Source organism: Gossypium raimondii, chromosome 5, assembly GCF_025698545.1.
Source record: "Gossypium raimondii isolate GPD5lz chromosome 5, ASM2569854v1, whole genome shotgun sequence".
NCBI classification, from domain to species: Eukaryota; Viridiplantae; Streptophyta; class Magnoliopsida; order Malvales; family Malvaceae; genus Gossypium; species Gossypium raimondii.
In genome coordinates, this window is record NC_068569.1 from 19,589,636 (window position 1) to 19,607,540 (window position 17,905).

The window sequence follows — 17,905 nt, forward strand, 5'->3', positions numbered from 1 at the left end:
CGTAACTTTATTTCAGCATTGAATACGGGTTAAGAGTGTTATATTACACCAATAATAATGTGCATCAAACATTAATCATACATTTAATTCATAAATTAAGATTAAATTTGTAGATTAGATCTGAAAAATAAAATAAATACTTTTATGTTAGTAAATATTGATAAATTACATTATATTTTTTTTTAAAAATTCGAATACGAAGATTAAAAGTATCATTATTAGAAAAACAACAATGAACCCAAAAAAATTTTAAATTTTATAATTTGAAAAAATAAAAAAATCTGAATAATATAAAAAACAATAATACTCCCGTATGACAAGTTGACAACCACCACCGTAATGCTTTAGTTCAAAATGGTCCAACTGAAAAACAAAGAAAGAAAAAGGGCAGGAAAACAGATTAGATCAAATCTTTCCGTACAAAGATGGATCGACTGACTGAGTATAAAATTTTGTTATTATTTATTTTAGTAAACACTGATATACTTTTTAGGCATGCAATTGCAGGAGAGGCAACGCCCACCTACCTTCAACCCCAAACAGATCTCGTCTCTGTTAATATTTGCAGGCCTACGCCTAGCTATCTCCTAAACGTTTCTCCTCTCACGTCTTTCACTGTTTGGTTCTCGAGAAATAAATCAATTTACAAATTTAATGCCACTCATCTTCAACCTCCTTTACCTCTTTCAACCCAAAATATTCAATTTATTGCACCGTCCTACTCGTATCGTATGTTTTTTTTAATCATTTTGTAATAATTTGGTTTTCGTTTTTATATATATATATATATATATTTATATAGGGCTTGAACTTTTTTACTTCATTTCTATAAATTATTTTTAAATATATATTTTATATTTTTCATGTTTATTTTACTGTTCATATTCGAATTTGTAGATACCTCTTCCAACAATATTATCTCTTTGAACCCGCGTTCTCTTCTTGTTGAAAAATATATTTAAATTATTTTTTATTATTTTAAATATAAAATATCTCCAATTCGATTTGAGCATCTACAACTTTTTAATTTACATTTTAAAAATAATCCAAACATCAATTTTCATTTTTTTTTCTTTCTTTCTCAACACTATATTTGGTTACGAATTGAGCTTAAAATAAGCCTTGTAGATAGGTAAGATGAATTCGAATGCTCTTGGATTCTTGTAAGATAAACGTGAAGTTTGAAGGAATCAGAGCATAAGTTCTAGAACGCTCTCTAATCTTTTAAGTCGATTTAGAGACTTCGTTATAGAGAAATGAAATAATAGAATAAAAAGAAAGACTCAATTAAAACTTAAAAGTTATTTATATTAATTATTTAAAAAGTACTTAAAATTTATATTTCATATACCACAATATTAACAATGGGTTACCGTGAATTATTTTATTATATTTATATTATCGTTCAAGTTGAATATTTATTAATACTAAATTAATACTAATTTGGCATTGTGGTAATAATAACATGTAAAAATAAGAATAATTCACATTTGATTCTATTATTAATTTTATTACAATTCAAGTTTATATATTTATTCTATATATCATAATATTAATTACTTAATACCTTATTTTAAATATTTTGATTATAAATTAAGTATATGTATTTCATATATTATAATATTAAACATCAACATTTTATTTTTGTAAATGCATTTTTTAACTTCAATGGTAAACTAAGTAAGTTAGTTTATTGGTATTTTGGTTCTCCTCGTAACCAGATATATTTAAAAATAGTTTTTGTATTGTACAAAATTTAATTTAATGTGATTAAGTTGTTATGTATTTGATGTTAGTGTAAATAAATATAAAAATCGCCTAAATATGGATTCAATTTTTAAAACTTATAATGTATGTATTTATTTATTTATTTATTTAAAAACTATATTTATTTTAATATAGAATTGTTGATGTAATTGTAAGTTGGATTTCAGTAAATTAAAATACTATATGATATAATAAAATTGAAAATATCACAAAACCATTATTTAGAAAAATATTAATATTGTTAATTATATGTATTACTATAAAAGTTTGATTGGATTGGTGTTAGCCATCAATTAAGTCTCAACTTAGTTATAAAAATACCAAAATGTCATTCCTTTTACAAAGCAATAAATATTATTTTGAGGGTATTTATATATTTTATATAAATAAATGGGGAGTATTTGCTACACTCAGTGTACCTTTTTTATTTTATTTCACAAATAGCTTTAAAATTTTGACATCTTTTTCTTTTGATATGTATTTTTAATAATTTATTATACTTCATAGAACATTTGTTAACCTCTTGACTTTGCTTGTGGAATTTAAAACCCCATGAATAATCTACTAAATGTTTTTCCATAAATAAATATACATAAATTCAGAGAAATAAATACATATAATTTTATTATTTACTTCTAATTTTATTTTTACTTTTTTTTGATAGGTTCTGATTTTTTTTTTAACAAAATGCCTAGAACTATCCATAACCCTTTTTCAATACATAAATAGGTGAATAACGCGTTTCAGCATATTCAACCCCATATCCTCTTACAATAATACTCATATCAATCAAATTAAGATTCTATCGATATAATTTTATCTTATTTAAAAAAAAGAAAAACCTAAACGGTAAATAGAAGAGGCAAAGGTTGAATCTGATGGGGGTAGAAGGGAGAGGAATACATTGCTATATGAAACAAAATGACATGACGGTTCTAAGTTTTCCTTCTTTTTTATTGTATTTGTGGTATTGAGGTAAAGAAATACATAGAACATGAAGAAGTTGGTAATTACTAAATGTAGCAAAACCCGAAAACATTCTTTGACTCCAACATCCAGGAATAAATAATGTATAAATCAGTTGACTTGTAAAATAATCTACCCAGGAGGGAAAATATTTGTGAAACTGGAAGGGATAAACCTATAGCCATATTTCTTTTTAATTTATTGATTTATTAAATTTAATTATGAAAGGAGACAGATCATATGGAAAAAGGTCCCACTTATCACCAGACTCGTGGCTTTGGGTCTGCGCAATCAGACAGTAGAAGCTCCCAAAAAGAGAAGTAAGGTCAAAAGAACCCCCCCCCCCCACCCCCTTAAATTAAAAGCATCACTCTACTGTTTCCTTAGCCCGACTTTGACCCATCCGCCATTCTCAATTAAAATACCACACCCTTCCCAATATATGTCTTCTTGTTTGTCCCCCCAAACTTCGCTTTCATTATCTTTATTATCCATATAATAAGCGTAGAATAATTTAGGTACTATTTTGAGTTGGTTTTCAAGAGGATTAAATTAAAAAGAAACGACATCGCATCTTTCTCGCCTTTTCATGTGATTTAAATTTCAAACCCCCAACCCTTGCTCTTTTACTGCAAAAAGAAAAGCGAATGAGGCCCCCCCCCCCCCCATTTTTACATTTTTAAATATAAACAAACTGATCAAATAAATAAAAGGGAAAAGAGATGATGAGATAATCCCATAGCAGTATGGGACTTCTCACTGATCCTCCTCTTTTTATAATTTATCTCATTCCTCATATTTTTTTTCTTTTTAAGAAAAAACTTTTAACAAAACATATATCTCACCCAAAAAAAAAAAAAATCATCATACTTCCCATCTCCTTGCTATAAGCTGTACACTTTGTTATTCCAAGTTTCCTCTCCTCACCTCCCTACTTTTTAAATCTATCTCTTGGAACCATCTTGTTCCCTAAATCTTCACAATTCACAAAATTTCCACCCCCATGCAAATCATAATGAAATTGAATAAAATAAAAACAAGGAACCCCACCATAATCCCCCAATTTCTGTCCCCCCCCCCCCTCTCTTTTGAATGTACAGGAGCTTGCACCATCAAAATCATGATGATGATGAATCAATCCTCAATTCACCCACCACCATTTCCAACCCTGCTGCTGTCTGCCGAGATTGAGCTATCCCAAGATGTTTTGCTCACTAGCTTGGTTTTAAGTGTGCCCTGTGGAGTCTTAGCTCAAAGCTTGTAACAGGGGCCTGAACGATTTCCCCGCTATGGGAGAACTGAAGTGGCATTTTCGGACTAGACACAGGCCAGATGTTTTATTCCAATTAGCCTTCTGATCATGCTCTACTCGTCTTCAATGAAAATTCTTCCTATAAAATCCCGAAACCTCTTCGAGTAGAGTTTTGGACCAACAGCTGATATTGAAGAAGGATCAGCTTGTAGTGATTTGTAGGCATGCTCCAATTTCTTGCTGATGTCGTAGTCTTGTAAGATGTCAATGATGCCAAAGTATAACACAACTTCATAAACTTCGCCGCTATGTGAAAAGAGACCGACTCCACCCTGTGTATACTGATCAAAGTCGCTTTTTCTTGACATTCGCACTGCTCTTGCTGGCATGTTTGCTCCTAGCCGTATCAATGGTTTCCTGCCGAAAGAAAAATACATAGAAAATTATTTTGAATTTCTGTTAAGTTTTCTTCACCTACAAAATCACAACTCGCTGAAGAGGCATCAATACACAACACATAAAATTCTAACTGCATACTATCAAAGTCCATTTCAGATCCAATTCCCTAAAGTATCTCGAATGCATATATAATTTTTCACCAAGAGGGTGATGAACAAATGGTATGTCATATGGTGACAGTCCAAAAAACATTAGAAGGTAAAGAGACCTTAAAATAGAATAACTAGTGATATGCACAGAACCATCGGGTCGCATTCTCCACCATTCTCGTCCACTGAGTTCATGAATCATTTCATAGAAACTAGATAATGGGTAACAAAAAATCAAGGCAACCCTCGATTCTTATCTAGTAGGATCATAAAGGGCCACAATTGCTACATGCCCCACCAAAAAAAAAATTGTCTTCTGAATTATTTCCACAAAATCACTCAGACAACACAATCAACCTTCAATTATTCCATCGAATATGATCAAGTATCAACAGTTGACCGAGAAATTTAAAATTTAAGCATCATCATGGAGGAGCCTTGCCTAATTCCACATCTATGATAAGGAAATAACTAGAACCAAAAATATTATTTAAGGAAGAGAGCAAAACATACTGGCCAGCTAAAATCCGATCCATGTCCTGTAGCTCAGCTTCAAGGAATCTACAGCCACGCATAAACTTTTCATTCTGATATGAATCCTTTTTGCCTGCATAGGGAAGGCATATTCAAATCCCGATTCTATTCAAATTTCATGAGGAATAGTATGGTTATCTATTAACTTACCTGTGCGCAAGAGAAACGGTGATAACCCCATTTTATCACCTCTATTATCATCCCGAAAGTGTAGTCCAACCAAAAGACTATAATCCATAATTCTCTCAGCCTCCAAGAACTCGCAATCTCGATCAATTTGCCTATCACCATGTAGTCATAGGAAATTAGCAAAATACACGACGCTGTGACATAGCAGGAGTAAAGTAATAAAATACAGCTTACTTCATAAGCTCTTGGAACCAATTCCGCTGGAGGCGAAACACATAATTAAGATCCAGGTCTTTAAGGGTAGTGGTTTCATCAATTTCCTCTTCCGGCTTATCAGTTGAGCGGCCATGGGAGGATCCTTTCAGGTCAAACCGTCTATGAATTCGGTAGTCAGAGCAAAACAGATTCCCCATCACAATGAACCGTGTCTGGTATTTAACAACAACAATTTTTGAGCAAGTGAGATAATTTCATCAATGATCAAGGCGTTGAATGAGAATAAATTCACACGTACCTTTTGGCCACCTATAGGTTTGACACAGTGCACACCAAAGAATTTTGTCACTAGGGAATTTTCGTATTTAGAAACATGTTGGTAGTAACTTGGAAGCATCCTTATAAGAACCTGATACAGCAAATCATAGACTTAAATCAGTCTAAACATCCCTACCATTAAAAAATGTTAGTTTAACAAATTAAGTAATTTGAAAAATGAAAAGCAAACAATTTTCCAACTTTAAAGAATGCAATATGAGAAATTAATGCATCGGGAAACACAGCAAATTTCACGTTAAGTCAAAAACGGTGCCAACTAACCTTGACTTCAGATTTCTTTACTGTCTTTATCATAAATCTGTCATCCTGAGTAAGGTAAAAGAAGCTTCCACTCTTCCCCGGGGAAGAAAGCTCCCTAAGGGCATCACTACCGCAAATAGCTACCATGTAATCAGCAGGATCAACTTGGAATAGGTCCCTCAAATGTCTACAAAAAAAATCCAAAAGGAATGCAGTCAACAATATAGCACAAAGCAATTAAAACAAATAGGAAGAGCAACAAAACATTTTGAACCAATCGTACCTAAACACTTATCTTCAAAATTTGCAGATAAACCAACGAATTGCAAACAAAGAACAGATATTCAACTAAGAAGAAGAAGCAAAAGCAAACGGACCTAAAAACCACCGGACAATAATCCTTCCACCGGAACTCCACAGATTGATGAGGAGGTGTAAGCTTTGATCCTTCAACAGGAAACCTGGTCCAGAACTTCTCCTTGGGATCAAAATCACTTGGCTTCAAATCGCGCAAAATTGAGGCATCTTTCCCAACAGAATACCTACAACAAAAAACACTCACAGTTAAAGACAAAATCCTCAGAATCGAAATATTGAAATCATGTGTCGCCCAAGGCTTCCAAGAGTATTCACCTGATACCCAATTGCAAGTTAAGCATTAACTCATAATTCTTATGGCCTTTGGAAATAGTTTGTCCTGGCTTCTTAATTTCCCCGCTAAAACAACAAGGATTCTTTCTAAATTGCCTAAACCCATCTCTGTAAATCATCGAAGCTTCCACATTATCAATTATATCACAGGTGATATCTCCGGCTTCACCATCGCTTTCCCATATGCAAATCCTTGGGAAATTCATGTTTCTTTCCCCTAAGCTTCCCCTTCCATCTACGGAAGATCTTTTCCTCGGCATAAGCACCAAACTCTCTCCTCCTTTCAGGCAATGCTCCTTCCCGTCGTTCCCGTGATAAAACGTCCCGTTCAACTTTTGAGTTTTCTTCATGTTATCTCCGTTCCATGCTCCGATATAGCAACTTCCGTCCGGCCAAGAGAAAACTCCGTCTCCTTTGGGCATACCGTTTTCCCATTGCCCATCGTACCGGTTTCCATTTGCCCATATCAGGGTTCCACGGCCGGAGATGACTCCGTTTTTCCATTCACCGACGTATTCGATACCGTTACTCCAAACATAACGGCCGTGCCCCTCTTGTAGGTTTTTCCTCCATGATCCTTCGTAGTAATCCCCATTTGCGTAACACTTGTGACCATAGCCGTGTTTTAGATCGGAGCTCCACGACCCACGGTACGTGTCGCCGTCGGATCCGATAAACGTCCCGAATCCTTCCATCCGACCCGACTTGAAATCACCTTCAAAAGTGGCTCCAGATGGCCAAGAAAACTTACCTTTCCCGTTGGCTTTCCCACGACGCCACTCTCCTTCGTACATGCACCCGTCTTTCCAAAGGTACTTCCCGGATCCGTGTGGCGCGTTGGTTGAGAAGCTACCGATGTAAAGATCACCGTTAGGGAGGAATTTCTCCACAGTATCACCCGAACCCGTGGTGAAGAAAGACGCGGCGGTAGTCGTGGGAGTCACGCGCCGTGTGGCAGCTTGAGATCGGCTCCGGTGATGGTGATCCGTAGGTGTCGTAACAGCAACCACCAACTGGTCCTTCTCCTCGTCGGATTTCTTCTTCTTGGCGTTTAAAACGACGTCACTCGGCTCATTGAGCACTACTTCCTCCATTTTTTTTTTTACTTTTAAAAAACTTGCTTTTTCTGTCTTAACTATTTTATGTCTTACTTCCCTCCTTAGCTACTGGATTTCCCAACTCCGAAAAACGCCGGAGAAAAGAGCATTTCCGGCTCCGGCAACCGCTTATCAAAAAATAAATTTCTCGTTTTTTGCTCAACTTTTTCTTTTTCTTTTGTTTGGTGCTTTTGTGTGTTTGGAGAAATAGGTGGGAATGGGGGAATCCTAAATGAAATGAAATGAAATTAAATTATATCAAAAAAAAGAAAGAAAGTGAAAATAAATAAATAAGGAAAAGGGGAAATTAAAAGAGAGAAGAGGAAGGGACTAAGGGAGGCGGCTTTTGCATAGGGAAACGTTGTTTACTATGCTCAGTAATTGTAATGTTTTAGTACCACACAAAACCAGCTCAGCTTCAGAGACTACTTTTCTTTTCTTTTCTTCTCCTTCCTACCGATTATGCCCTTATCTTTCCTGCGAAATATCGGGATCCCCCAACTCCTAGTGAGTAGTGAGTATCTCTGTTTTCTATGCTCCACTGGTCCTCTTTGCGACGTGACGGAATCGTCTAGGAAATGCGGAGGGTACAAGTGCGTCATTTGCGTCTCTCTTCTGTTTCTGTCCTCGCCATTCACTTTAATTACATAAACACCATTCCTTTTCATTTATTCTCCAAAAAAGAAAAAGAGATGGGGTGAGAGTGGTCCTTCGTCTTGATTTGGTCCCATATAGATTGCTGGTCCAATTGTATATAAAAAAAAATAACCATGCATTTAAATGATGTGTTAATTCTAAATTACGCTTTGGTTCTGTAATGAGAATTTTGTTATTTCATAATCTCTTTTACATTACAGACTGGGAAGGATCCAAGTTGAATAAATAATTCATTTTTGGGGTTGAAATAAAATTATAAAAATTTAGAGGATCAGAAATGAACATAAAAAATCCTTTTTATGATGACCCATTAAACCTCCACTCCTAACTTTGCCCTTTATTACATGATCAAACAAAAGTTTGAGTTTGAATAACTTTTGTCTAAAACCAGATGTATTGCAATTTGTATTTATTAAGTTTCTTCAAATATATTATTTGTAATGCTCCTTCTAATTTCAACCTATACCTTCTTTTAAAAGCAATCAAAATTTACCCGTTAATTAACACAATAATGCTTACTTTGTGATTTTTAAAGATTAGTGAATTAAAACAGGTTGAATTCATTTTATTCTTATAATTTTTACTGATAAATCCAACCATTAATTACAGTAAAAAAACCTTACTGTTTGGAATTTGCTCTATTTTTGGCGAAACAAATAATTTAATAATCAAACAAAATACAGTACCCATCAACTTTGAAAATTTAAATTACACTATGGTTTCTGTTATTCCACCAGCTACCTCTTACATGAAATAGTGCATGGAAATAGTATAAAAGTGTAGTTATAGAAGCTTAACGTCCATTTTAGAACATTGGAATTCATGCAGAAAATCAACTCTCGTATTAAAAGGAGCTTACATCAAAATAATTTTAACTTTTTACTCCTACATACGATTTTAACGATTCTTACAGGCTTATCTTTTATACATAAAAATATTAGTCAGTTTCTATTTAAAGTAAGTTCTATTTTTAACTCATTTTAATTAGAATTTAGTTATAATTTTTAATGATAATGCATATGTATTAATACACGAAACAACACATCCATCGATAATGATAATTACATTTGTTTTATTGATAATATATGCAATCATATATTAAAATTATAATTATTTTTAAAAACATTTTCACTAGTCAACACAGTATTAAACATTATTTGATGGTCACAATGTATAAAGGATTCGAATTGCAACTAAAATAATATAAATTATTGATTTTATATTTATTAACCTGTCAATCAAATATAATTACACGATAAAATTTATTACCCTGACACTACGAGTTTCATAACCTATTTTTAATTTTTTTAAATGATTATGAAATTGTTTAAAATTTACTTAATAAACCAAATCAAACTGTGGGCAAAGAAACTAGTTTATTATAATAAAATTGAAACATACATGTTAATTGTGTACTCAAAGTTGAACAAATAATTATAATTATTTTTCGTTTATAAAAAAACAAAATTATTTATTAATTATATATTTAGTATTACCAAAGATGAATTCAGGAAATTGATATTGAAGGGTCGAAGATAGAATTTTGAAAATTTAAAGGGCTAAATAAATTATTTAAAGGGGCTTAAACTAAATACTTGATAATCGTTAAGGGGTAAACTAACCATTTTTGTTGTTGTTTTGAATAAGATCAACTAATTTTGTTGTATTACCATAACCAAGCCGACAAAAAACCCTGCACGATCCTATACCTTGAATATTGCTGCAACTTTAAGTTGATAATATAAAAAAATATTAATACAATAAATTATATTGGGATGATCCTAGAAGGTGTGGTTTTTAGGCACCAATAAATTAATGTTATGCCATTAAATTTTGAAAATAACAAAATATTATTATACGCTAATTTATATCTAATATATTCTCCAATTTAATTTAACTTAATTGAATTACTTAAAATAATTAATTTTTAAATTATAAACAAACATTTTCTTCTTCTTTTACAAATTTTAATCATTTTGTTTTTCTTTTTCTTAGGTTAATTTTTTTGTGCAACCAATTTAAAAATAATTAGTAAATTTTGTGTAATTTTTCTATGTCATAAACACATAATTTTGGTACTTATTTTACTCTGAAACTCAAACATAGGACCTCAAATTTTGAACTCAGACCTTGAACCTTAAACCTTGAACACTGAGGTTTAAGATTTGGGTTTGAGATTTCAGGTTGAGAGTTTGTGTTTGGGGGTTGGAGTTCAATGTTCAATGGTATGGGTTCGTGTTCAATTGTTCGAGGTTACAAGTTATGAGTTTGGGGTTCATAGCTTAAATATTCAAGGTTACGTGTTTAGGTTTAAGGTTATAGGTTTTGAGTTTAGGGTTCGGGATTCTATATTCAGGGTTTAGGGTAAAAATTTACCAAAATTATGTGTCAATGGTATGAAAAAAATGGTTAAAATGTGATTAAATAATTGAAAAGTGACCATGAATAATGTGGCGAGAAAGGTCCATAAAATAATTTATCTATGGATGGATGCATAATAATAATTTCATATATTTAGATTTTGATGATGTGATAAAACTTTATCAGTGCATAATAAAAGCCTTAATTTGTAGGATCATTCGTGTTTTCATGAAATAATTATTTATTTTAACAGTAAAATTAAAGTGAATTTTGTTAATCGAATTCGTGTGATATACATATTTCACCGATTATATTTACTTCATTTATTTTTATGAGAATCTGGGCTACGTAACAATAATTAACGCCATAAGTGGAGAAAAATACATTAGAAAGAATGAAGGACGGGCCAACCTTTTGTGAACACTTTTTCCTTCAAGACAAATCTACAACCTATTCGTAAAGATTTTACTGTGTGAAATAATATTAAAAATGATTCATGCATCATATATATGGGGCAATGATCTTATTTAGACGTCCCGTTTATCATCGTAATCATCTTAATGAGTATATATATATATTATAATATTTGCTCAATTTAACCCAAAGTCAACAAATCACGAAATTAAGCACTGGTTCAGCCAATGAATAATGAGATTCGATGTTAACTTTCAACTACCAATCGGTTGAGAAATTTACCATTTTGCTTCGTTTTGGAGGAAAATATAATTTAACTTAAATCAAGTAAACTTTGTTTTATCTGCCGTAACTCAAATATTTCTTTTTTTTTTGGGGTGAAATTTTCTCATTAATTGATATTTTAGATTTTTTAGTTCATATAACTATAATTCACAAGTCATTGAAAAAAAAAAAAAAGAGCCTATTTTACTATTATTTTTGGCCAAACCTATTTAGTATCAAAAAGTCGCTTTCACAGTTGGACCGACCGCGTGAGCTGGAACAGTGGGACCCACATGACCAGGTGTTTTAGCTGTCGAGTGGGGCTCATTTTTACGACATCGCTTAATGAAAAGTACGACGTGCTTGCCATCTTCCCCCGTTCAACGGGACACAATCGCCACCCATGGCAACCACGTGTCTTCTTCTTAAGCTCCCGCATTTTTTAAGTGCCACGTCAGACTTAAAATTAAAATTTGTTTCCTAAATACAAAATAAAGACCAACCACGTCTGCCCAAGTGTTTCGTTTTAAAGAGCTAATTAGATTAATGGTTGTATGTCAAACGTTGTTGTTTCTTTTGAAGTGAATGCTTAAAAAAGTTAAAAAGAATCGTTGAAATTTAATAGCGTTAACTTTGAAATATTCTACGTATTGATGTATCAAAATGAAACTGTCCACATTTTATGAATAGCATTTTTTTTTTCTTTTAGCTTTTGAAGCATGAAATTCATATTCCATCTCTTATGTTCCTTTTAACTTTTTAGAGTTCATATCCTGTTCCCATAATAATTTCTGACCAAACAAAAATTCAATAAAATCAAATCTTGCTACAGTGACATTAGCCGATGTTTCACACGTATGATATTTTTAAAATCGAAAGTGATGCAATTACTTCTTTTCCCAACAATTTACTTGATTACTGCTTCGTGAGTCCATCATGTGTGGTAGTATAAATTAACCATTACTATAAAAAAATAATTTTTAAACAAGTAAGACAAAATAAAATCATATCGTCATATATATTACATTAGAGTAGTTGATAATATGACTACTAGAAAATAGTAAGAAAAATAAACATGATGTGCAATTTTATCTAATTGTTTTAGTGCATATTTGTTGGATTATCACCTCTTTAACAGTTAGCATATACTATTTATTATCATATGTTGGTCATTAACTAAATTCGTTATCATATGAATTTGAACCCACATCATTAAAATGATCAAAATCTCCTTCTTCCATGTACTCTATGAAGCATGGATTGTCTCGGTTCCCTTTATGATTGAAGTTATGAAATATGCAACATGTTAGCACGATCCAACCTTGATTTTTATGCTATATTAAGGTAATGCTGATTCACATTTTGAATCCCCAAATATCTCAAATTGAAAAGTTCATGAGCTGTCTATGGTGTTTGTGTAAGGGTTGACTGAGAATGGAGAGGGAGCAAGAAGCTGCCATCACTAGTATCACTTACCCTCTGTGGCCCCTCAGGAATGGAAAATTCGTAAACAAGATTAGGGATTTGGATCCCACATATACGCAAAGCTCAACTCATTTCTTCTTCTTTTGTATTACAAACGAAGAAATTGGCTTCTACAAGGACCTTCGAAGCACGTTGTCGCGGTGGACAACGGGGAATTAATTGACTACCAGCACCCCTCATTCTCGACATGTTTTTTATGTAGAAGGAAAAGAAAAAGGATAAAAGATGTTGCCTTGAAGAAAGTCTCAATCAGGCTTGTTTGCATAAAACATTAAGATTATAAGTTTAGGGTTTCCAAAACCCCCTTTTAAATACGTTTCTCTTCCCCGTATTTTGACGATTCAAATGACCGAGGAGCACCAATGGTCATTTACGAACGGACGCAATCCACTCGTACACGTGGTAAAATTAATGTCATGTCCCAGTGGTCATTGCGTATTCAACAAGCTGTGTAAATGCGAAGTGATGGCCGTAAGGATCGCCACTTTATAGCCCTCCTTAGACCCAATAGGAGGCACTAGATTGTTATGTACTTATGATCACCAACCCGAAAATTAGATAAGGTACGAGTCACCTATAGTACGAAGCTTGCAAAGGGTGCTCGTTGAGGGAGCTCACAAACTCAGCTCGCATACGTCAGGGGGTGTTCACAAAGGGAGCATGCGGTCTCGGCTTGCATATGCCCAAGGAGTGTCCAACAGGCAGCCCAGAGCAGTACACGTGTTAAACATGCATAGAGTCTACTAAGAACGTCAATTCTATAAAAAATAGCAATGTATATAAATATTCGATTGTCCCTTCTAATGAGACACGACGAAAAATTCCTCAACAAAGAGTAATATAAAATTTCGTCATATCACGAAATCCTATACCCTTATTGAATTTTAACTCACACAAAGAGGCCCAAAAACACCAAAGAAATCCCTTACCCCGATTTATACCACCAGAACTTACTCATAAATGCCTCGAGGTCTCGGAATAAGGAATTGGAAAACCAAAAAAACACACAGCATTCCACCTGAAGTTGATTTTTAAAAATAATTTAATTTGATTGGTTAAATTCAATCTATTCACTTAATTTTAACTCAACTATGTATATATTTAGGAAAAAGAACCCTTAAAGGATGGGCCAACAGCCCGAGCATGGTCCGGAAAGTTTTATCACTAATCAAGGTTATTTTAAGACTAATCTATTCTTGAAGTACACACGAATCACGTCTTTATAATTTTTTTTGTTTAATCTTCTAAAAGAATCTACCTTTTAATCATATACCCAAAACAACTTATGTGACCATAAAATATGAATATGCTACTAGCTTTAAATTATAACAATCAATGCTAATTATTCGAAAAAAAAATGCTAATTTTCTTATCGAGAAATAAAATTGTATTTGTATATTGCTCATTTAATAAAATTTCGAATTGTCATTATCATTAAATAATCTTATTTTTAACAGGTATAATGATGAATTTAACCCTTAACATTTATATCTTTTGTCAATTTCACCCTTATTTTTAAAAAATAAATTTAATCCTCAACCTTTGAAAAATTCAAAATTTGACCATCGACTTTTTAAAAGAGTCGAACTACTATTTTCTAACGAAAACATTGACTAACATGTGAAATTTTAAACACGGTAACTTGCATAACAATCCAAGTGTATTTCATATTTTTTGAACTATTTATATATATATTTTTGAATATTAAAAATTTTATTCAAAAAGTAATTTGTAATTTTTAAATTATTTGTTGAAATGATATATAAAGTAAATAATACCATGTCAGCACAAAGCACACAACCACACATAGACTGCCACACCAACATTGTTAAAAAGTTAATGCTTTGGTCAGTATTTTCATTAACTAAAAAATAATAATAGTTAAATTGACAAAATATGTAAACATTAAAGGTACGAGAATATATAAAGATTCATTTTTGGGATAGATTTTATAGTTTCAAAATATTTCTTTAATTTTTAGTTAATAATTACATAATGACACGTCAGCATAGTTTAATTTCGTAATCAAATTATGAGTATAAAAATTAAATAGATTCATAAAAATAATTAAGTGCATTTTAATTAATGCATTCAATTGCCTAAAATTACTTATAAGCTCTCTCCAACTTATAAATAGAAGGAGAATGCGTTTCACCGCACTCGAACCCGCATCCTCCTACATTGACAACAAAAGTTAAGACTTAATTAAATAGGGAAAGGAAAGTGAAATGAGTGGCAATAGAATCTTATTCATGGTTGACATCCAAGATATATAAAATTATACGTAGAGCATGATTAAACTAGCCAAGCTTTGGATTCTACAATGTTGGCATAACGCGTCCTCGAATATCCAACTTATCAAACAGAATATTAGCTATGAAATAAAATAAATCAATAAGATGTGTTCCTGCTACATTTTTAAGCTATTATATTTTTATAAAGTTTGAAATACCCATATTTGTACAATATTTGCATGTTAGTTAATTTGAAATACTCTTCATTTTTACCCAGCTTTTATCCTTTATTTTAACTTACATATCATGCTTCCAAATTTAACTTATGTCTTCTTTAATCTTAAGACAAATCTTATAATTCAAACTATATATATATATATATATACATATACCAATCTCTGAGACCAAATATCATGATTAATTGAAGGGGAAGTTGAATTTTTTTTTTTAAAAAAAGAAAAAAGAAAGAAAAATGGAAGGAAAAGGACAAGCAATTGCAACACGGCCATAGCTGGGGTGTCAGTTGTGCATGCAACATGAAGAAGACCTCAGCAATACTTAAACGCTAATATCAACAAATACAAAAAAGAATAAAAAGGGTCCATTTAGGCACTTAGAAACATAAAAATCGATCAGATATAATTAGGCAGAGATTTTAGATCACAATAAATAAGAAATAAATAAATAAAAATAAGATTCGAGTGGTTAAGACAAGCTCTTGGGTGGTCCACCATCCATGTGATGATTTTCTTAAGTGAATAAAATCCCTTCCCATTTGAACATTTTTCTTTTTATCTTGTATTAATGTGTAGTTGCTGTTGTTTTAGACAAGGAATGCGAGAGGTCAGGAAATATTTCATGTTTCTGACAAGACAATGCAAATGAAAGCGATATAGGGTCGACTCACATAGCCTTTGAAACACACCAAAAAATATTATGAATACTGGGATCATACCAAGCGTACATGATGGTGGTTTAGGGTAAAATGGAAAGCTGTTGTATAAGGTGGTCGGAGAGTAGAGGTTACCAGTTTAAGAGAGTGAGAGATAGATATAGATACAGATCTCTTTACTGAGGGCTTATGTATCCTTAGTTGTGATATCAAAATGTCACGTGTTATTTCTCTATTGATGATCTCAAAGCAAGTTGATAGGGTGGTAATTGAACTCGCTGTTAACTACTCCAAATGAATCGTGATGGTTGATGTCAAGAGATAATGGTTAATGTGCAAGACCCACATAGCAAAGGGTTATTCTTGGAAATATTTTTGAAAAAATACGCGTACGAAAATTATTAGTTGATTGAGGTTAGAAACAAAAGAGCATGCGGGACTCCCTCATCCCCGCAGGTTTGAAACCTCACTTGATAATGGCGTTGACACATCCGACATGCAAGTTGGAATGAAACGAAGTATGATCCAACTATTGGAAAAGATTGTGTCTAATCTAGAACCCAGAGCCAATTACATATATAGATATCGTGTCTTAAATTTTAATTAGATAGTTATAAACATTAAATTTGGAAGAGATTAAAGTTTTCAATCATTAAAACGTTGAAAAATGATGCAATAAAATTTCTTCTCGTCCAAAATCCAATAATAATAATAATTTTATATAATGATGGGTTTGATGTTACCAATTTTCATGCGAACCAAACTTATTGGCTGCTTTGTTATTATTATTGAGTTTTAAATGTTAAAAATAGTCAAACATCCCATGATAAAGAATGCATAAGAATTATAGTAAGTTGATTACAGCAACAAATTGTTGAAAGCCAAAGCAACATAATTAAAAAAACACTATTATAAACGAATAACCCTAAATAATTATGTTGATAATAAAACAATAAAGATTAGATACCTATAAAACAAGTCTATATTCGTTAAATCTGATAACGCTTTGTAATTTTTCATCATCTTTTACTATTTTTATTTTATAAAATTATTTAATATTCCTATCTATTATTAATTTAGATACGTAACTATACACTTTTTAAGCATTATTATTATGAAAATATTACACTTCAGAATTAATCCCTTTTTTTGTGTGTGTGAAGGAAAAACTTTTTAAGCGCTAGTTAGCATAAAAGTGTAATTTTAGTTACATGGTGAATGTCTTGTAATCGGAAAAATAAATGAAATTAAGGAAAGGTTTGTTTGAGTAAATATTTTCTGTTTTTGGAGCTACTCTTCTTAAAACGACTTACTTTAGATCATGAAATGTTTGACCATCTTTCACTAAGAAAAGAGAAAAGAAACAGGAGATATTTCATATTTGGCACACATAAAAGGAGTCAAATTTTAGATAATAATTTTTAATAATATTCATACTAACCGAATTAAGACTTAATCGGTAAAACGATAGTTTTATATAAAGAGTTTGAAAGAATTTGTTTTAAAGAAAAAGTGCTTAAATGATATTTCTATAAATGATTTGAATCTATAATTTTCATTGATTTCAAGTACAATTTAGAAAGAAAAAGATGGAATATGATTAATTACTGAAATCATAGAATTTTGTAGCAAAACACATATAAGATCAAGACTTTAAATGGTAGAGTAGTTTGAGTGGAAAGAGAAAAGAGCAAAAATGATCCCAAATGTAATTTACTTTACAAATAAGTTAGAACTCAAAATTGGAAAAAGGAAAGGGAAGTTGGAATTCCAGATTTAGAAATTACACGTGAGAGGTAGAAGTAGATGTCTGTTGAATTTAAAAATCCGCATTATTCCTTGCCTAACCGCCCAAACTG

The 17,905-nt window shown here is 32.0% G+C and overlaps 1 protein-coding gene across 1 annotated transcript; it reads right to left on the minus strand.

Annotated features, from left to right (window-relative positions):
* Positions 1–3,436: 3,436 nt before the first annotated feature.
* LOC105769617 (phosphatidylinositol 4-phosphate 5-kinase 1) lies at positions 3,437–8,103 on the minus strand. Its single transcript, XM_012590371.2, has 8 exons — positions 6,625–8,103; positions 6,369–6,533; positions 6,013–6,178; positions 5,711–5,821; positions 5,431–5,624; positions 5,218–5,348; positions 5,047–5,140; positions 3,437–4,402 (listed from the first exon to the last, which is right to left on the minus strand). The coding sequence occupies exons 1-8, from the start codon at positions 7,734–7,736 to the stop codon at positions 4,099–4,101; spliced, it is 2,277 nt and encodes a 758-aa protein (XP_012445825.1). The 5' UTR covers positions 7,737–8,103; the 3' UTR covers positions 3,437–4,098.
* Between the last annotated feature and the right edge of the window lie 9,802 nt (positions 8,104–17,905).

Coding starts and splice junctions, on each gene's coding strand:
- LOC105769617 (XM_012590371.2), bottom strand. CDS start 7,736: ATGGAGGAAGTAGTGCTCAATGAGCCGAGTGACGTCGTTTTAAACGCC. Junction 5,822..6,012: donor TAAAGAAATCTGAAGTCAAG/GTTAGTTGGCAC, acceptor TTGCTGTATCAG/GTTCTTATAAGGATGCTTCC. Junction 5,625..5,710: donor AACCTATAGGTGGCCAAAAG/GTACGTGTGAAT, acceptor GTTAAATACCAG/ACACGGTTCATTGTGATGGG.